The sequence below is a fragment of the Nylanderia fulva genome, unplaced genomic scaffold (assembly GCF_048542155.1).
Source record: "Nylanderia fulva isolate GAGA-0341 unplaced genomic scaffold, ASM4854215v1 Scaffold565, whole genome shotgun sequence".
Classification (NCBI taxonomy): domain Eukaryota; kingdom Metazoa; phylum Arthropoda; class Insecta; order Hymenoptera; family Formicidae; genus Nylanderia; species Nylanderia fulva.
Window position 1 is genome coordinate 15,280 of NW_028190660.1, and position 21,494 is coordinate 36,773.

Genomic DNA, 21,494 nt, shown 5'->3' on the forward strand with positions numbered 1-21,494 from the left:
AGGATGAAAATGTTCCATACTGCATGGCTCAGCGCTTGATCACGGCAGCTATCATTGGTATAAATGAACAAGAAGACGTTGAAGAGTCCTCTCTCGTGTATGTAAAAGGACTCGAAAAGCGAGAATGGCTGGCCGAAATAGTGGACGATGCGAGCAGCGGTTTCATCATTGAGACCTTGGATGCCATATATGAAGATGTGCCTTCATTAAATAAATTAGATCCCACATACACTCTACGGTGTAATAAACATGTAAAAATTGCGCGTTACAAAATGTATTTAAATTATTCAATTGGTGGTCGGCCGCAGAATCCAGGCTTGGATCAGACGATCATCCGTTTTTTTGAATAAACATATTGTTTACATACTATTCTCTTGGTTATTTTCCTCACCAGATAGTTCTAAGAAATCCTTTCTTTTAATATTTATAAATATTTGTCTTTCCCTCCAGATATATTTCTAAGAATCCCTTTCTCCTAATATTTTAAAAATTTATCACGCAATCGTTTTTCTAAGAATTCCTTTACTCCCACCACTTTTGTTATTTCCCTCACCAGACATTTCTAAGAAATCCCTTTTCCTAATATTTTAAAAAATTTCTTACGCAATCGTATTTCTAAGAAATCCCTTCTCCTAATATTTTTTAAATATTTGTCTTTCTCTCCAGATATATTTCTAAGAATCCCCTTCTCCTAATATTTTAAAAATGATCGTTACTCGATTATTAGTACTTTTTATACGATCAGTCTCTTGTCGACCGTTCTAACTGACGGTTCACTTTTTAATACCCTCGGTTCAAAGAAGCAACAGCAGCATGAATTACTACATGCCGAGACGTGATGAAACGTGCGAGAAGAAATGCGACGAGTAAGTATAACTTTTTCTATTTTATATATTTTATATTTTATATTTTTTCTATTTTCTATTTTCTATTTTTATATTTTTTACGAGTTATAATTTTTATCTAATTTTTACAGCGTTTCGCTGGAGTCTCGTGCGGTTCGTATACTTGGAAGACGATACGCATTGACGGCCACGGAATTCAAATTCCTCGACATCGGCATCAAAGTGGATCCGCCGAGTTACGTGGAGATCGCCATAGGAGATCATCGGGAAAAACAGCTAATACTATCTCTCGAAACGTGGAAAGGACTCTACGAGTAACGTCACGCTATTCACAATTATCTGAACAATGACTCTCCCAGCAACGATGTGTATAATTTCATTAATGTCGGGCCGCTAACAGTACGTTTTCACAAGATAAACGGCACCAAGCTCATAAGTCTCGAATCGGCGGACGTGCGCATGATGATGGTCGAATCGACGTTACGTCGTATGTTCGAGCTCGATTCATGTATCGAAATAATGTTCGATCGATTGACGAAGCTCATTGCAACGGTCGATATCAAACATACGCAATTCTCCAATATTGCATCCACTGTAACGAATGCGAGAGAATTGCCGAATGCGATACGCGCTAGCAACGCCTTCGACATGCACCAACTTGTCGATTGCGAGCTGGTGGCTTTAGTTTTTAATATGTAATGAAACTTTATATATAATTATGTATTAAATATAAGACAAATAAATACTTATATGTATATATCATGGTGTACTTTATTTGCGCGCCACCCGTTACATACTTTGCGAGAGAGCAACCACTAGAAAAGAAAGAGACAGCGCGCGAGTAAAAATCGATATTATTATCTTACGAGATAAGACATCCATGCTGCGGTAGAATCGATAATTTTATCTTACGAGGCGCACGCGACATTAAGAGTAAGAGAGACGCACGCATTTCGAGAGAGAGAGGTAGCGCGCGGCGGTATACGCGCTCTCCCGTCGGAGCGAGAGAGAGAGGTAGCGCGCGGCGGTATACGCGCTCTCCCGTCGGAGCGAGAGAGAGAGGTAGCGCGCGGCGGTATACGCGCTCTCCTATGGCCCGGCAGCTGCATCGGTCCTCATCATATATATATATCCCGATCATCCCTTTGTTCGTGGGATGATGATGCAATTGTTAATTTGCGAGAAATATTTGTGCGATATCTACCCGCTGATAATTCTTAGAAATACATAGATAAGGCCGCCCGTTACCTTCCTGGTGTAAATTTCACCCCGTCGGATCCAAGCCTGGATCCAAGCCTGGATTGACATGTCGCAACCTGTATGGATCATGTATCAACCCGCTTGATTGTCGGCAAACCTTTTGTTCTTAATAATTCGCAGAATTATCTTATCTTATCTTGGATTTTCAGAGAAAATTTAGATATCGCTGTAATAGATATCGCTGTAATAGATATCTTATCTTGGATTTTCAGAGAAAACTTAGATATCCAATTGTCGGCGCTCAGCCTGGATTAAGAAACGGCGGCAGCCATTTGTAGAATTTTTATCTTATCTTATCTTGTTTATGAAAACTTGGATATCGCTCAAAGACGCTGTTTATCTTATCTTGTTTATGAAAACTTAGATATCGCTCAAAGACGCCGCTTATCTTATCTTGTTTATGAAAACTTAGATACCGCTCAAAGACGCCGCTTATCTTATCTTATCTTGTTTATAAACATATCAGGTAACATAATCCCCTTATCAAGTAATATGATCCCCTTATCAGGTAATATGATTCCCTTATCAGGTAATCTGATATGTTTATAAACAAAAGATAAGCTTATCTACTGATAAGACCCCCTCCCCCGCGTGACGTCACCCCCCTCGCCCCCGATTTCCCCCCCGCCCCGCACCCCTTTTCATTGCCCCCGGGTTAGAACCTTCATAGTATACCTACTCGGGTGGCAAACCGCGTGTGCCGGGGATACCATACAGTGAGCTGGACGGCCGTGGGGGTAATGGCAGGAATACCCCCTCTGAACATCCTTGCCAACATGCACTCACACGTATACTGGCGGCTACGGGGTGTTCGGGAGGGGGGAATAACTCCCACGACAAAGGACCTGGCGTGCTTTGAAGGTCCGCGCCTGGCAGGACGCTGTCAATCAATGGATCGAGCTTCTGGAGAAACCAGGGCTCCCGGGGCAGCGGACTGTTGAAGCCATCCGGCCTTGTCTACGCGAGTGGATAGACAGGGCCAAGGGAGGGGTGACCTACAGGAAGGCACAGGTGCTCACCGGGCATGGATGCTTTGGTGAGTACCTGTGCCGCATTGGAAAGGAGCGCACGACCCGTTGCGTCTACTGTGGACACGAGCGTGACGACGCGCAGCACACATTTGAGGTGTGTGCTGCTTGGAATAAAGAAAGGAGGGAGCTCGTGTCCGCGGTGGGCGCGGACCTCTCACTCCCGGCCGTAATTGCGGCTGCGGTCGGGAGTGAAGACAAATGGAGGACATTCTCCTCTTTCTGCGAAAGAGTAATAAGGCAGAAAGAGGAGAGGGAGAGAGAGCGAGAACGAGAAGGACGAAGGAGAATGCTTCTCGATGAGAAGGGCAGTGAAGAGAAAGACGAAGATAGAAGCGGGAACCAACACTCTCCTCAAAGGTCGACGTCAGACACAGAATACGACGCTGACGTCGACCAGGAATGAAATTAATGGGGGGGGATGGGGTGGGATGTACTTAACATTTGATCCCCATTTCCCCTCCCAAGCCCGGTGAGAGGAACGTAGAGAAAAAAGAAGGTGATAGTGAAAAGAGTGGAAACGGGGGTGGGGGGATCTCTCCCGGCATAGCCGGGTAAGACCCTCCCCCCTGCGGTAAGGCGGGGGCCGCCTGGTCGCCGGCCGTGAAACTTAGGTCCCTCGGCTGGGGGTTGGGCGGCCCTCCTCCTTCCCAGGGTGCCGGCCCCCTCTCCTCCCTGTGGTGAGAGAGGGGTGCTGGCTTTTCTCCCTGGCGGTGGTGGCCAAACCTCAATTCCCTTTGGGATGAGGGGGAGCCCCACCGCCGGGGTAGTGGGAATTATTGTCGTTGGGCCTTACGGCTTGGCGTCGCTGACCACTCACGCGTAGGAGGGGCGGGCGGCCTTGCGCCCCCGTCCAACCGGGGTCTCTTCAAGGAGAGACCTCGGCGTTAGCACCGGGTGCCGATGGCCGAACCCTAAACCTCTTAGGGGGAGGGGAGGTTGCCACGACACCCGGCCGTGGGGGGGGGGATCGCGGGGGATCCAGGTTTTAGCCTGATCCCCATTGCACGCGATGTCCCTTTCTGCGAGGGAGCAAAGGTCTGTCGCCGTCCCGCCGAGAAAGACGCCCAGGGTCGGGCATTCTCCCCCCCGTCGACCACCACCTTGCCGTGGTGGGGGGGCTTACCCCTCGCAAGGGATTAGCCTTGCGAGGGGTGCTAAGAGTGGTCGGTACCTCCTATGGAGGTACACCTGGCCTGGTGGGGCCATAGGGCTTCGGCCCGCCACCATTGGAAGGCCACCAAGTAAAAAAACCAAACCAAGCAACATGGGAAGGAAGCCAAAACAGGAAGATTACTACCGGCCCAGGGGTTTCGGATGCCCCAGAGCCCGGCGGGGAGGGGGGTTATAGTCCCGGCCCCCACCCCGTCGTCATCGAACGACGGGCGTGAGGTAGGAGAAGGAAGGGGCGATGCCCCTATGGAGATGGATCCGGTAGTACCGGATGCATTTAAACCGGAGATATTGCCGGGATTGACTTGGGAGGAGTTTGCTCCGGGAGGGGAAGAGGCTTATGCCGGGACTTCTGCCACGGGCCCTCTTCACAAGTCGATACAGGAGCTGAATGCGGTGAGGTGGGACACCAAGTCCTTCCTGGATGGCTGCATTCGGAGTGTAGAGGAGGGAGGACTCTCAGAGGAGATGATGGCGCACATAAAAGGCTACGTCGGGTCGGTGCTAAATATAGCATGCGGACTCGGGCGGGCCGTTTCAGGTTTTGTGCGGGTCGTGTGCGACCAGCCTGGAGGGAACAGCGTAGACGTGGCCCCCGATCGCGGGGGGGGGGGGCCGCGATACGGGGACCACGATGGAGAAGGACCCTGGGACGTCTGCCGGGGCGGCGCCTTTGCCGGGGGAGTTGGTGGTCAGGCTCGAGGACATGTCCTTGAGACTGGCTGCCAACTCGGACCGGTTGGCGCTGGTGGAAAGGCGTCTCAGGGAGGTTGAGTCCAGACGGGCAGGAGCGGCTCGGAGGACTCGACGGTTGCTTGGAGGGGAGGAGGGAGAGGAGATGATGACGGGGACGGAGACGGCGGAGAGCGGAGGGGAGACTGCCGCCGTCGGTTGGGCGACGGTAGTGCGGAGGGGGAAGAGGAGGAAGAAGGAGGGGAGTGTAGGAGAAGGAGTAGGGGGAAGGAGAGTGGCGGCTGCCGGGGGCAGCAGGGGAAGAGGAGCAGTTGGCGGCGGAGTGACCGTCGCCAATGTGATGGGGGCGCCGAGGTGCTACCGGTGTCTGTGTGTTGGACACACGTGGCGCCGGTGCACCTCGGCGGTGGACAGGGGTAGCCGCTGCTACCGCTGCGGCTCCCCTGGCCACAAGGAGGTGGGGTGCCTGTCCGGCCTGAGGTGTCCACTTTGCGTGGACTTCCGACGGCCGGCCAGGCACCGACTCGAGGGCCCGGGGTGCTTGATGGCACCCCCGGCGGGGTCAAGAGGAGGGGGCGCGCCTCCCTCCTCGTTGTCGTCGGCGGTCGTGCCCAAGGGCGCGGCTGTCGGCGGTGGCGGGGGTGGGGGGGGGCGCCACATGCCGGCGTCATTGGTTGATGCCGGATGAGGGTGTCGGGGGGGACATGGGAACGCTTAGGCGCTCCCCTTCCCCCCACACCCTCCGGGAGGGAGGGGCCCCACCGGTTGCGGGTGAACTCTGACCCCTAGGGGCGGAAGGAGGTTGCAGCCAGGGGGGTCAGAAATGAGGGGGGGGGCACGTGTCTCTGGCGGGCGGGCATTGCCCTCCCGTCCGGGATGCCTGGGTCCCTCTCAAGGACGGAGACGTGACGTGTGGGGCCCTCTCACCGGGAGCCGTAGGCACCGGTGGGAGGGCAACACCGTCCACGGAAGGGGGTTCCTCTCCTTCTGAGAGGAGCCTCCTGATGAGGGCCCCTTCAGTGAACCGCCGAACCGGACCACCCTCTTGGGGGTCCGGGGGTTGCGACACTGGAGGGGTGAGGGGCGATGGCTTGAGCGGGAATTCTCGAGCCATGGCTCCGCCCCTCAAGCTTTTTGAGAAAGATCGGCGTGGGGTCGATGTCGCCCTGCGCCGCAACCGCGAGGTACCCGTACAATGACGGGGGGAGGGTGTCGCCTTCCGCGGCATCCTCCCAAGGAGGGATATGACAGGGGGGCGGCCAGTCGGCATGGGATACCAGCATCCTGGCCGTCCCCTGTATAACGCCCGTGAAGGACATCCTCTGGGGTTTTAGTGCGGTAGGTCCTGTCCCGGCTCTCCGGCTTGCCGATCCCGACTCTCCGGCCCGCTACGGCTGGACCGGCCAGGCGGATGTGCGGGCCGGCCAGACGGGGCAGGGAGTCCCACATAACCCCCGCCTCTACCCGGAGGCGGACGGTACCATGAGGTTTCCCCAGAGTCAAAAAAAAAAAAAAAAAAAAAAAAAGGGTCGGGCATTCTCGCCTGGAGGGAGCAACCTTCGCGAGGGAAGTCACCCTCCCGGGCGTGGTTTCCCTGAGAGGGCCCCCTCGGTTGGCTGGTCGAACTCGGCTACCCTTTGGGTGCCGGGGGGAACTCCAACCGGGGGGGCAAGGGGTGACGGCTCGAGCGGGCATACTCGAGAGGTGACCCCGCCCCCCAAAACTTCCGGGAGGGCGCGGCGTGGGGTCGATACCGCCCTGCGCCGCAACCGCGAAAATCCGCACTTGCGGGGGGAAGGTGCCGCCTTCTGCGGCACCTTCCTCAGGAGAGATAAAGGCGGGGGGGGCCAGACGGCATGGGATACCAGCATCCTGGCCGTCCCCTATCAACGCCCGAGAAGGTATCCGTAGTGGTTTTAGTGAGGTAGGTCTTGCGCCCCCTGACCGATCCATTCGTGGATCGGCCAAGGGGAGCAAGAAGTCCCACATAACCACCCGTCCTCTACCCGGAGGCGGGGGTATCCATGAGGATTTCCACTACAAAAAAAAAAAGGTGCCATTGTCTGTCACCATAAAAAACCGTCTGGCACAACAGAGGTCACCATAAAAAACCGTCTGGCACAGCAGGTAGTCGGCCGAAGAATGGGGGTTTGTTTTGACTCACTATAGTGGCCCACATATTACTATATTTATAAAAATTTTTACATTTGTTACAAAAGAAGAAAAATTTATATATAATAGTTTATCTATTTCTTTAGAATTTACTCAGATTGATGTACTTAACACATGTATGTAAGAATTGTTACATAGAAATCATGAGTTGTCAAACATTATTACATTATGTGTGTACGAATTGTTATGTAATATTAATGAATATTATATATTAAAATCTCAGTAATTGTATATGAATCAGATAGAATAGACATAATTTTAAGAAAACACATTTCAGTACACATTTTATTTTAACATAAAAAAATTTCTATCATTAAATGCAACGCAATCATTAAATGCATGTTCTTGAATAATATTAGAGCAATATATAATAAATTTCTACATTTACAGAAACAAAATCCAATAATGACAAATTTCCTGATACAAACAAATAATAGAAAGCAACTAAGTGGATCAAATTCTAAAGATTGGAACAATACTTCGGGTTTTGAAATGTTTATACAGATTAATCAGCAATGTAAATTGTCCTAATGACACTAATTTTAATATTAATCAATCTAAAAAATGCAATCGAAGATTGCTCGACTTGCTACAGTTTACCATAATAAACCTGAAGTTAAAAAATTTATTGATCTTTGTCCAAATAATTTAGAAAAAAAAATAATTGAAACAATAAGAAGAAATGGCAATTTTATTTATAACACTAATAGTAATATTAATGAAGGAAAACGTCTGGTATGCAGGCGTTCTCGAAAAGATAAGCAGAAAAAAGCGCAAAAGATTATACGGCTTGTGCAAAATGCAAGAGATTTTTTGTTAAAACAAGTCTCAGACACCATTTCAAATAACGTACAGGCTACGGTAGTAAACAAACTAGATCAGTGTTAGTTATGGGCAAAGCGGTTATTAGACGCATTAATCTAATTATAAAAGAAACGTTGCGAAAAGTAGCTTTTCCTGCCATTTTTTATGTTAAAAGGAAAAGTATATGTATGTGTGTTAATCGTCAAGAAAAAGATGTATGAAATGTTACATAGTAATAATTGTTACATATAGTTACATTATGTATAAGTTTGTTATATGTATAATATTGTTGTGCCTCCGGTAAGATACAGAAGGGATGTCGTCGGATTGGGAGGTGAACTTCCGAATCGTCGGGGTTTCTCCGTAGATTTTAGTCTTGTTAGATGTAGAATTCTCTTTCTTTATTCAATATATATATATTGGTATACAAACTTAACAAAACTCGGCGTATGGTTATTTATAAACCTCTGTTAACTTCGTTTCTCTTTTTCGGTCGTTTGACGCGACTCTAGATTTATTTGGACTTTAGCTAACGACTCGTCTGAGTTCGAGTCGGGAGTTATCCTCGATGTAACTCGGGTAATTAGTCTAATCAAAACTCACTCTCTGTTTACTCCCGAGTTCTTACGTGAACTCGGTTTTTCGTTATTTTGTTTGGAAGGGGTGCCTGGCAACAGGCACCCGATTGGTGCATAGTTTTTTCTTACGCGGCTAGATTTTGAGCTAAGAGCTGTTCGAAAGATGAAGCTCTTAGCTTGCGTCTTTGCGGTTTCCGGCCCGCTGCTGTATCAGCGGTCTCCACGCGGATTTTATATCCGTTAATTTATAATTATAGTCTTTCGAGCTATAACAGTATTGAATCGAATAATATAATTAGTACACCTATAATGAAAAATGGAAGTTTATGCCAACCGATAAAATTGGATGGAGAAACTATAATGCTTCGAAATACATGTGCTTTCGATGCTCTTCTTCATGTTATAATACACGTGATAGGTATGCATGTGCAATATAAGGAAACATTGCAAAAATTAGACAATCGCTTTTTACAGTTAGCATTAAAAATTGCATCTACAGGTAAAATCTGTAAAAACGAATATGCAGAAAGAGCATATTTTCTCATTGAAACGACATTATTTTTATCATCGAAATATACCAGACGTTTCAATTCTTTAGACGCAATGTGTAATGCTGCTTACTTAGCTGAATACACTTTTGTCTCTCTACGAAGTTTGATAAGAAATAAAATTTGCAAAATATGCAATTATTCCAACAAGAGAAAATTTACAGCTATGAGCATAAATGTTGACATAATATTACAAAAAGGTTTTCAAGATATTCAAGATGCTCTTAATGATACATTAACATTGAAACAAACATGTATCAAATGCAACAATGTATGTGATATTAATGAAAATTATGGATCACAAATTCTGATCGATACAAGTATTCTAACAAATAGCAATTATTCCAAAAATGTTAAAATTAATTTAAATATATACAATTTACACAATATTGTCAAAACTATTAATATAGCAAATAATAAATACACACTTAGAAGCGTTATCAATTATTTAAGCAATCACTATATTGCTTTGTTATTTACGGGAGCGTCTTGGTACGAATACGACGACTTAAAATCTAAGCGTATTGAAGTTTCACCCATCAAATATACAGTTACGCCGCATGTATTACTATATGCACAATAAAATAAAATGATTAAAACCTATATTATTTTAAATATTATAACCTATAATATAAAATGTAATACAATATTATAAATATACAAATATATAACCGATTTAATATTTTAAAAATTTGTTAATACAAGAAGAAATGTAAAAAAAATTTAACACAAAAAAATTAAAAAAAAAAATACAAAAACAAAAATAACAAAAAACAAAAAAAAGAGGAACCACAATCTCGTCACGTCCACGCCGTGGTTCTGGTTTACGCTAAGAACGAGATAAAAACTCCTTAACAATACGCGTTCATTATGATAAATTATTTTGAAAATCCATAAATATTAATGATAAAAAGTCTTATATTTACATTTATACGTTTGACGTTTTGGGCAATTTAAATTGTGGTGTCTGTGTGTGTGTTTTTTTTTCAATGAGAGGAAAAAAATACTTTTACGTACGCTGTGTGGGAATTGCCGAGTTGGATAAAGTCAACTCGTCTGGTCGTGTTGTCATTGATCAGATCTTGTGTGGCTCTTGAATGCCAAAACCAATACCCACTAAAATAATCCCTCCTCCATCCGGCTTCATTTACTCCCTTCCGCGGGACCGCCGTCAGGCATTGCTTCGCGGGGGGAGGCATTAGCTAATAGATCTTCCTACATATCTGTATCTTCTACGATGTCCGCCATTTGCGTCATCAGCTTCTGCTTGGTCTTTCTTTGTTCTTCGCAACGTAGTTCTTTAAGTACTTTTGTAGCGAATGATACTACAGTCTTCCATGCTTCTTCGGATTTGAGCATTGCCTGGACTAAAGTTTCTGGCTTGATCTCCTGCTCAAGAATTGCCTCTAGTTCATGTCGTTGCACTTCGAATCTGGGGCACTCGAAGAAGACATGCTTAGCATATTCGTCTACTTCAGTGCAGGATGGGCATTTTGGGGAATCTTCATATTTAAATTTGAAGAGATATGCCCGAAAACATCCGTGTCCTGACAGCATCTGGGTCAGGTAGTAATTTACACTACCGTGTCTACGTTTGATCCACTTATCCACTTGCGGGATTAATTGGTAAGTCCATCTTTCTTTAGTAGAAGCGTCCCATAGCTTTTGCCAGCGCTGTATGCTTCTATGTCTCTCTTCTATCTTTAAATCTTCTGTATCTGCGTGTCCAAGTTTCCTCCGTTGATATATGAGTTTTCGCTTTTCTGCCAAAACTTCTATGGGAAGAATACCTGCGATGATTTCTGCAGCTTCCTTCGATACTGTGCGAAATGCACTTGCTACCCTAAAGGTGCTACCCTAAAGATGCAACCTTCTTTCGAGTTTCCTCCGTTGTTAATGCATCGATCCAGATGGCAATGCCATATGTCATAATCGATGTAATGACCGATGCTAGTAATGCTTTTCTGTTCTGCTTCGGACCTTCTACGTTGGGCATGAGCCGCAATAGAGCTGACCTTACTCCGGCTGCCTTCGCACTTACATACTCCACGTGTGCTTTAAAATTAAGCCGGGAGTCAATCAACACCCCTAGGTACCGTATGTTCGGCTGGGATGTAATGTCGTATTCTCCTACTCAAAGCTTTATCATCTCCACCTCCTTTCTGCTGGTGATTAGTACCGCTTCCGTCTTATGTTCAGCCAACTTTTGCCCTGCCTGAACTAGCCACTCACGTAACCTCGTAAATGTGACATTGAAAAGATGATTTAGATCTTCTATATACTACGCTACGATAACCAGTGCGATATCGTCAGCCACTGCCACGGGTGTCACCGCTCTTGGAAGTTTAATCTTCAACAGTCCGTCGTACATGATGTTCCAAAAAGGGGGCCCAAGAACTAATCCTTGTGGTATCCCTCCAGTCACTTGATACTCCTTTAGTCCGTTTTCCGTACTTCAAAATCCGATCTGTAAAATATCTGCTTATCATCTTCTGAAGGTGTCCTGAGACGTTTATCTTCTCTAGTGCTTCCATAATGCAGTCCCACTTAGCGGAATGGAAGGCGTTTTTTATGTCCAGCGTTACTACCAAACAGTATTTCTTCTCTCCACCTTTTCATCTTTTATCAGCAATTGCTTTTCTTGCAGTTTTTACTACCAGGTCGAGAGCATCAAGCGTGGAGCGATCCTTGCGGAAACCATGTTGATTATCCGATAAGAACTTCTCCGCCACCTCTTTGATTCTACCGTAAATAATGCGCTCCAGAATTTTCCCTGCTGTGTCAAGCATGCAGAGAGGACGGTATGATGATGGTTGGTCCGGTGGTTTTTTCTCCTTAAGGAGAAGAACCAATCTCTGCTGTTTCCACTTAGTGGAGAAAACTTCTTTTTCCAAACATTTATTGTACATGCTCCGGAACATTTCTGGCCTTCAGCGCAATATTAGGGATTCCATCTAACCCTGACGCTTTTGAATTTCCTACTTTGGAACATGCTTTCTTCAATTCTTCTATCGTCACCGGCGGAATCATCTCGTCCTCAAGCACTTCCACCCGATACTCAGAATTTGACCTCTGTGGAAAGAGCTCCGTGACTATCTTCTGTAGTAGTTTTGGGCATGTTGGTGTGGGCATTGTCTTGCCTTTAAGCCGCGACATGACTACCTTATATGATCTACCCCAGGGATCTTCATCAACTTCCTGAAGTAGTTCCTCCCAACATTGCCTTTTACAGGCTTTTATGGCTCTAGCCAGCTCTCGTCGTGCTTTTTTGAACTGCTCCTTCAACTCTTCGTGGTTCTTCTTCTTCCTGCCACGTTTCTCCGCTCTTCTTGATCGGATGCATTCCTTGCGTTTGGCAGCAGGGTGGGGTAATATTAAAGGAGCATTTACGAGGCATTGTTGCGTCACAGGCATCTCGTACTCATCTCATAACCGTCTCCGCCTCTGCTATTACATTATTAGAAGCTATAGAACTGCTATCCAATGCCACTTGGAATAACTCTAGGTCAAACATGCTAGTTTTCCACCCTATCGAGTTTGCCTTCCTTGATACCGGTTTTCTTCTTTCCAGTCCTGTTGAGACCTCCCATTGAATTAATCGGTGATCACTGTGGTTGTACTCTTCTGAAACCTTCCACAATGACTTTCCTCGTATCAGACAGCTGCTAATGAGAGTTAAGTCCACTATTGAGCTCTTCTTCCCTTTCTCATAGGTTGGTTCTTCTCCGGTGTTCAGTAACACAATGTTCAGGCTGGACATTGCCTCCAATAATACTTGACCTCTTGAGTTGATACGTTTACTACCCTATTCAATTGCCCACGCATTGAAATCCCCCGCAATGGCAACAGGATGATGTTCCTTAGCATCCTTGACTAATAATTCCAGGAAGTGCGTGAATTTCTTAATGGTTAAACTTGGTGGAGCATAACAGTTGTAGAAATGGATGTTACCTACTTTCGCTTTCACAAATCCTTTCTGCGTGCTATTAATGGTGTCTTGAAAGGGCAAGTTTCCGCAAGCCCACATGACAGCTTTTCCGGTGGAATCAGCCGCCCATAAGTCAGTCTCAAGCATCCTGTACGGCTCTGAGATGATCACGATGTCGGGCGTTGTCTCTCTTACCGTCTGCATAAGCAGATCCTGTGCCGCTTCACAATTATTTAAGTTGTGCTGGATTATCCTCATCTTCGCTTTTTGTTTAGCCGCTGGAGTTCTTGTTGATAAACTGCGCACCTAGGACTACCTGCCATGTGTCCGCAGTTTGCTTCATTTCCTGCTTCAATGCACAAGATACAACGCACATCTTTTGTGCATTGAGCCACTTTGTACCCACTACCGCCACATTTTAAGCATAGCTTATATCGGTCTATATCGCTCTTACACTGTTTAGCAATATGACCTATGTGCCAACATTTGTAGCACTTAAGGGGCCTGCTTACCTCCCTGATGGGACAGTTAACTAAACCAATTTGGATCCTGCCCCTTTCTCCTATAATCTTCTTTGCGGCCTCCATTGGTGATTTAATAACCGCTATCTGTGTCCGACCAAATGATGTGCGGAGAGACTTGACAGTTGTCTCTGCTATTTGATGCGCATCACCTGCCACTTTTCTGAAGGTTTCGAGTACTTCTTCCTTTGTAGTCGTTTCCTCAATATCCTTAATTTCCAGATGGGCCTCCTGCTGTTTGCTGGTGACGTCGGCCTCCTCTTTGAGTACCTCCGCCATCCGTTGTTGCAGTGGCCTCATCCTATCGCCGATCTTCCCGTTGAGGACGATTAGCAGTTGCCCCGCATTTGTCCTGCGCATTTTCTTAATGTTATCCTCGATGTCCTTTTGTGGAATATCCGTCTTGACCTTCCTCAGGATATCCGCGTAGAACTTCTCTGGCTTAACGCTAATGAGCAGCGCATTCAGCAACATTCGACGCTTGGGTTGCTGCGCGGATGCATGACCCTTTTTCTTCTCTGACGTATTATTGTCTTTCTTTTTCTTTTTCTTCTTCTTCCTTTTTTTGACCGTTGCCCAGTCTTTTTCTTAAGACTGGGGCGGTCTCCTCTCTTGATTTGTACCCTTTTCTTTTTTAGCCACCTTTGCCAAGGGCACCGGCGGTGAGGGCGAGCAACCACGTTTTCCAGGTGTATTCACACTATTGACATTTGTCTTAAAGATGAGAGATGTTTGTGTCATCCCATCCTTGCCAGCATTGCTCCTCATACACGGTGTAGGAATATGTCGCTCACTACTGTATTCCTTAAGAGCTTTCAGTGCGCTCTTCGCCATGTCCTTCAATTCCTTGTGTAGGTTCTTCTTCTCCTGAATAAACTCCACAAGGGTCTCGATTTCTTTCTTCATTTTGTTGAATTTTCTTTCAGCCTTTTGGTCACTTGTAGCATTAGGCGCTACAGGATCCAAGTGACCAAATCCTGCAGCACTGCGGTTGCTTAATGACGACGCCAGGGAGCCCGCTTGCTCACTCCCAACAGACACCGGTACTAGGGTATTCCTCCCTTGCACCGTAAGTACATTTTTATTGGTTGCACTCTCCATGTTTGGTTTATTTTCGGGGTTCCTTCCCCTAAGCTGTTTGGTCCGCGAGAAGTATTATATTTTATTTCCTTCAAACCCTCCGAACGTGTTGAGGAAGCACCACACAGGTACCCGAGACGCAGATGCGCCTTGTCCTCTATGATCAGCGAGCTTCTCCTATCCGCCACCTGGGGACGCGCCACGTATGGGTTTCAGGCTCCCACTGTGGTGCGTGCGTGCGTGCGTGCGTGCGTGTGTGTGTGTGTGTGTGTGTTAGTTTCTCATAAATATTTTGATAACTTTTTCACATAGAACATTCTAAAAATTAAAAATAAAATCTCGACGGCAATCGGAGCCTATGCGGATGACATGCACAAAATTAATAAATTAAAATGAGATCTCAAGTCAAACTCATTTATTAAATTCTATTTATTTCTTATTAAATTCTTGTAGAATTTAATAAATGAGTTTGACTTGAGATCTCATTTTAATTTATTAATTTTGTGCATGTCATCCGCATAGGCTCCGATTGCCGTCGAGATTTTATTTTTATTGTAACACAATAATTCGAGCCGAGATTAACAGTTTTTTTTTCTTTTTATATTCTAAAAATTATCATATAAAATCATAAAAATGAAAAGGTCAGGCCATGTTCAAAAGAAGGTACTCAAAAATTTAAACGATCTAATAATAAATTATCACGAAAAGTAACTGATATGTTATTCAAGGTGCCAGTTCAAAGTGAACATACGTAAAGTGTATATTATCTAAATTTAGTAATAATATATTACCATGAAAAGTAACTGTGATATTTTATTCAAGGTGCAAGTTCACATTGAATATACATACATATAAGTAAAACTGATTACAATTTGATTCTAGAAAATAAGTGCGATATGTTATTCTTAGTGCACAAAATATAATAGTCGTTTATAGAGATTTGATTTGAAATTCATACTAGCCCGTACAATGAAAAATAATTGCTCGTAATTCCAGAGTACCAATTTGTTAATGACTCAGAAAAATAACATGGCGGCCTGGTCTCAAAAAACTATGATGTTTCTCGATGTCCATTTAGAAATAATGTCGAAGCTCTTACAGAATAATTACTACAACATTTGAAGTACGAAAAGTAATTACATTAGAAGAAGATTAGATTAGAATAAGGATTCAACGTATTTTTAAAAGTTCTACACACAACGAAGTGAATATACAAAACTATATACAAATACCTTTTTCTTCTGTGTTTCTGAAGAAAATTGTAAGTCAAATGAAACCTTGCACTTTGAGAACCATGTCACTTACTTTTCAGAGTCAAATTGATAAATTTTTTTTGTATATTTTAATATTTATTAATACCTAATCAAAACATCACATACCAATGCTCAAGCTCGTATGACAATAAAAACAATGATAAATTATTAAATTAAGGCCATGTGTAACGAGCAATACGATATTATTTTATTATTGAGAAGAAAATTCTTAATTTGAAATAATAATTATACAAACGTTTCGAGCTCTACTTGCTCCTCTTCAGTGCGCAAAAAAATAGTGATAATAAATAACGATAATAAATAAATACATAAAATTCTAATAAAAAATCCGCAATACATAGTCAATATAAGTTATATAGTTGAGTCATAGTTAAAACGCAAAATATATTTACAATGAATTGAGACCATTAAAATAGTTCAACAAAGTAAGAACCCAATTAGAAGCAGAATGATTCGTCCGGTTATTCATAAAATATATTAGAATTATTAATAAAAACTTGGAGTGACACTTATACATTACTCCAAATGAACCACTTATCGTTATTTGACGAAAGTCCCTCGATCTGGCAATGATTATGTTCATCCTCTCCAAATTATTTGATATTTGTTAACTGAATTTAAAGAATTTATTCAATTGTAAAATAGGATTCCACTAATGTGTATGTAAAAAAAAGATTAAAAATTATAAATTAAACTAACTACTAAAATATTGAACCTTTATGCTTACAAATTGTTCCGAATAACTTGAGATGACGATGCTTCTAATTGTTGTTGGCCTTATTGTTAGTACTTGACTGTTGTCTAGTCTTTTAAAAAGTCGAATAAATAGGTGTCAGATCTTACAAAATAAACATTTACATAAGTCTAAAAATTCGATATTTCTTCTAGAATGTCGAAATACGCGTTGTTAAGCAATTCGGTGTCTGTGTTATTATTTATACCATGCCTTTGTTCCTTGATGTGTATCATTTCCGAGATAAGTCTTTTATAATAATTAGATTCAATATCAAGTATTTTAACGTTATCCCAATCAAAAGCATGTTTTTTATCCATAATATGTTCAGAGACCACAGAATGCTTGGAAGAATCAAATTTAATATTATTCATATGCTCTTTTAGTCTAGTGTGTAATTTTCTTTTGGTTTGCCCAACATACGAAGCTTCACAATCCTTACAATTAATTTTGTAGACAACATTATTATTATTGTTATGCACGTTTTTGTCCTTGTGGACTTTAATTAATTTGTTAAGATTATTTAGACAACGGTATCCTACTCTGAAATCTGATTTTTTTATTGTCGATGCTATTGTCTCAGAAATGTTATTAATGTATAGAATGACGAAAAATTTTTTCTTGCTATTATCTTCTGCAATTTCTTTTTTTCTATTGTTGTTAAACTGACCATTGTTTAAAACTCTTATTCTCTTATTTATTTCTTTAAATATTAAATGAATAGGGTAACCGTTGTCCAATAATATTTTAATACACAGTTCTAAATTTTTCTTATGATATATGGGATGAGATAATAACAATGCCCTATTAATAAGATTATAAATTACTCCTATTTTATGGCACATAGGGTGACTCGATAAAAAAGATAGTACTCTACCTGAACATGTCTTTTTTTGAAACCAATCTAAGTGTATGATGTTGTCTATTATTTTAATGTTTAAATCTAGAAAATTTATGCTTCTATTAATTTCGTATTCAATCGTAAATTGTAGTCGTTGATTGTAACTATTAAACTTATTCAATACGCTATCAATTTTATTCTTTGGTGCCACCATAATAATGTCGTCTACATATCTATAATATATTCCAATACCGATGTCCAATTCATTAATTATTGATTCTTCAAGATCTTGCATAACAATATTAGCAATTATTGGCGATAACGGGGAACCCATAGGTGTGCCATAAACTTGCTTGTATACAATGTCATTGAATGTGAAGTATGTTGACGACAATATAAATTTAACCATGGAAATGAATTCATTTTTTGGAATTAATGTATGTGTATTGATATAATTCCATCTATTGCTCACACTTTCTATTGCAAGATCTATCGGAATGTTAGTGAATAGTGAAACCACGTCTAATGATATTAGAATATCTTCCGCACCAATTTTCTTACCCGCTAGCTTGCTGTAAAGTTCAAAACTATTATTTACATTACTTTTTCCCGTAGGAATACTATTTGAAATGATTTTATGTAAAAATGTGGCTATCGAGTAAAGCGTGGTATTAATCGATGACACAATTACTCTAAATGGAGTATTCTCCTTGTGTATTTTTGGGAGACCATAACATTTTGGAAGAAGGGAGTCGCTGGAACGTAGTGAGTAATATTCTTTATTAGAAATGTACCCTTTTTTTTGCCATTTCTTAAGAATATCGTTTAGTTCCTTTTCTATTTTGGAGGATGGGTTCTTTTTTATGATAGAATAGGTGCTATTGTCTTCAAGTAAACTAGTTCTAACATGAAAAATGATATTCTTTTTACAAGGGCTGATAAGGGCAACGTAACAGTCGCGATGACAAAAGAATATTACACGAATAAGATGGAAGGTTTACTTTTTGACCGCTTGTATCTCCAGAACGGTTTGACCGATTTTATTTTTTCTTGGCTCAAATTACTCGTGGCGATGCCGCCTTTCAAATTATATTACGTGCAATTCAAAATTTTTTATATTTTAATAGTTCTATACTCCCAAAAAATGGACTTTGATGGTGCAGGATAAGGAGACTTGTAGTGTCTTTTAAGGTCTTTTAGGGTTTGAACATGGCCGGAGACACTACCGCGTCTCCTAATAACTGGATTTAAATAATATATATCTTTTCCTTGGTTCTAGCAAAGTTATTGTACGTAATAGTTACAATATAAATAATAAATAATTTACGTTTTTTAAACCATATTTTTATTCAGAACATTTTTAATTCATTATACATTTATTATTTTAGAACAAATGGAAAAAAATTCGAGAAATATGCAATATATATTAACATTAAATATAATTAAATTTACTCTTATATGTCTCTCTCTCTCTCTCTTTCTCTCTTTCATATGTAATTATATTATTTACACTTTTTTCTCCCATTTGCAGCGGCTATAACCCTTTTTTCGAAGGAATCGTCTGTTAATCTAAATATTATATTAAGAGTAAATTTAATTATATTTAATGTTAATATATATTGCATATTTCTCGAATTTTTTTTCATTTGTTCTAAAATAATAAATGTATAATGAATTAAAAATGTTTTGAATAAAAATATGGTTTAAAAAACATAAATTATTTATTATTTATATTGTAACTATTACGTACAATAACTTTGCTAGAACCAAGGAAAAGATATATATTATTTAAATCCAGTTATATTAATATCATCAATCAAACATCTTTGATTAAAATTAAAATTGTATTAATTGTTACACATTGTTAATTAATGGAAATAGAGAAATTATATCGATTTTCTTAAGTCAATTATTAATGGAAGAGATTCGCATTAAATTTGCTATATTTAATCGTCAATTATATATTTTTTAATTGTTTCTGCTCAAATCAATTGTCAATTGAATTGTCTTCAATTGAATTTGTTTTTTTTTCAATTGTCCATTAAAGTACTTCTAATTAAAATTAACTTATTAATCGTTTAATTGAAAAACTTTTAATTAAATTAGCTTGTATTAATCGTTTAATCGATCGCTCTCCGATTAATTTCGTTTATATCGATTGTCAATTAAATAATCTTCAATTGACTTCGATCATATTAATCGTTAATTAAGCGATCTTCGATTAATCTAGCTTATATTAATCGTCATTGTAACGATCTCTAATTAATCTTTCTAAAATTAATCGTTAATTAAAAATATTTTAATTACATTTGATTACATCTGTTTGTAATTAAATGCCATAATTAATTTAAAAAGTAATTAATTAATGACCATCTCTGGTTTGAAGATTCCCACTCTGTCTGCCACATGTTTATTGCCTCATCCTGAATAATACTTATTGCTATTTTTTTCTCGGTTTCCGCGGGTATTTCAACGTTCCCGAAATTTATTGCCTGACCTTTCCGCGCGTGGTATCGCGTCGCGTATTCTTTTAGTAGAACGTCAACCGGCATTGCTCCTGCTACTACGCAAAGTGATTGGAAGAATGCTGTCCGATATGCTTTACTAATTGATATTAGCGCTCTCCGCTGCGCTGCTTTCAAAGTTTTGACGTCCCGTTTTGTGCATAAATCCGCCCAACTTATGACGGCGTACGTTACTTTTGGTACCAGAGCTCCACGGTATATAACGTTTAACACGTCGTATTTAAGTCCCCACTTGGCTCGCGCGACTCTACCTAGTTTTTGGAATAGTGACTCGACGGCTGTTACTTAATTTTTGGCAATCCCTTTTAACTCTCATCTTGTGGTCGAAGTTAACTCTTAGGTATCGGACTGTTCGTTTAAAATTAATTCTCGCGTTTTCTATCTTTATTGTTGGCAGCGTATTCTTGAAGTCGACGCTCTTTCTACCGTTAGACTTTCGCTTTCTATCCGGTCTGTCTCCTCGTCTTCCGATTAAGAGTGTCCCCAAAGTCGGAACGGCCAAATATTTCAAAAATAAATCACTTAAGAGAAAAATGTTTCCTGCAAAAGTTGTAGAATTCAAAATAAGATACTCGACGATGAGGATACTCTTATAATTTGACCTCTATTCTCTACATTTGATCCTCGTGTAAAGGTCAAATTATCTCACTACCAGATATCTTTCTTGTACGCTAAAACACTCATGCAACCATTTTTATTTTTTTAGAAACAGACTCCAATTGCTTCGCAAAAAAATTATTTCGGCCTTGAAATAACCCCCAAAGGTCATTTTAATCCTTCCTCATGACCACATGTGTCAACGTGACATTTTTGTTCTTTCCAATTCTGATATCAAAAATAGATAGTCCTATTAAAAAAAATCAAGTTGTCTTTGATTTGACCTCTTAATTTGATCTCAAGATCAAGTTCAAGAGCACCATCAAGTGCGCACGTTCAAATTCTAAAACTTTTGTATTTAACATAGGAAGTATGAGAAATTAGAATGACACAATTAAGATTAATAAAGATAAACATTTTGATGTTAAACGCAAGAATTAAAATTTACATACTTTCTTAATAAAAGCGCAGTTAGTTGACATTGTTGTCATTATTAAACAATGTGATTATATCTAAATTTTTAAAACATTTGAAAAAACTTTTGAAAGAACTTTTGAAAGAAAGAAACCGCATCTTATCGTTATGATGGATTGTCAAAAACTGAGTATGTAAAGTTTATATGACTTTTATAATTATGTCATCGATGTTGTTTAAATTCTCTGTGTCTTTATGTAGGTTAACTGTATTATTAACTTTTTTAATAAAAAACATCTTTGCGATTTTTCTTTTTCTAACATGTTTTTCATTATGTAATATAACGGATAATACCCAATCTGTTTCAATTTGAACGTGATATTTAAACTATCTTGATGTAGGGTGGACGCGCTCCGAATTTGGTGCGCGAAGGAAGTAGAAAAAAATCATTGAACATTCGAGTTTAACACATTTACAAAA

At 41.2% G+C, this 21,494-nt stretch overlaps 2 protein-coding genes across 2 annotated transcripts; both read right to left on the reverse strand.

Moving 5' to 3' along the window:
* Positions 1–10,316: 10,316 nt before the first annotated feature.
* LOC146721015 (uncharacterized) lies at positions 10,317–12,515 on the reverse strand. The gene is made up of 3 exons (XM_085487514.1): positions 12,084–12,515; positions 11,759–11,968; positions 10,317–10,958 (listed from the first exon to the last, which is right to left on the reverse strand). Exons 1-3 carry the CDS (start codon positions 12,513–12,515, stop codon positions 10,317–10,319), a joined length of 1,284 nt encoding a protein of 427 aa, XP_085343640.1.
* A 391-nt stretch (positions 12,516–12,906) lies between these two features.
* LOC146721016 (uncharacterized) lies at positions 12,907–13,287 on the reverse strand. The gene has a single exon (XM_085487515.1). The coding sequence runs from the start codon at positions 13,285–13,287 to the stop codon at positions 12,907–12,909; it is 381 nt and encodes a 126-aa protein (XP_085343641.1).
* Between the last annotated feature and the right edge of the window lie 8,207 nt (positions 13,288–21,494).

What these genes read in the sequence shown, in the direction of transcription:
- LOC146721016 (XM_085487515.1), bottom strand. Translation starts at nt 13,287, where the DNA reads ATGAGGATAATCCAGCACAACTTAAATAATTGTGAAGCGGCACAGGAT.
- LOC146721015 (XM_085487514.1), bottom strand. Translation starts at nt 12,515, where the DNA reads ATGCCTGTGACGCAACAATGCCTCGTAAATGCTCCTTTAATATTACCC. An exon ending in TGAAGAAAGCATGTTCCAAA is followed by an intron (nt 11,969 to 12,083) that starts GTAGGAAATTCA and finishes TTCTCCACTAAG; the next exon opens with TGGAAACAGCAGAGATTGGT. An exon ending in CGCTTGATGCTCTCGACCTG is followed by an intron (nt 10,959 to 11,758) that starts GTAGTAAAAACT and finishes TTGCATCTTTAG; the next exon opens with GGTAGCACCTTTAGGGTAGC.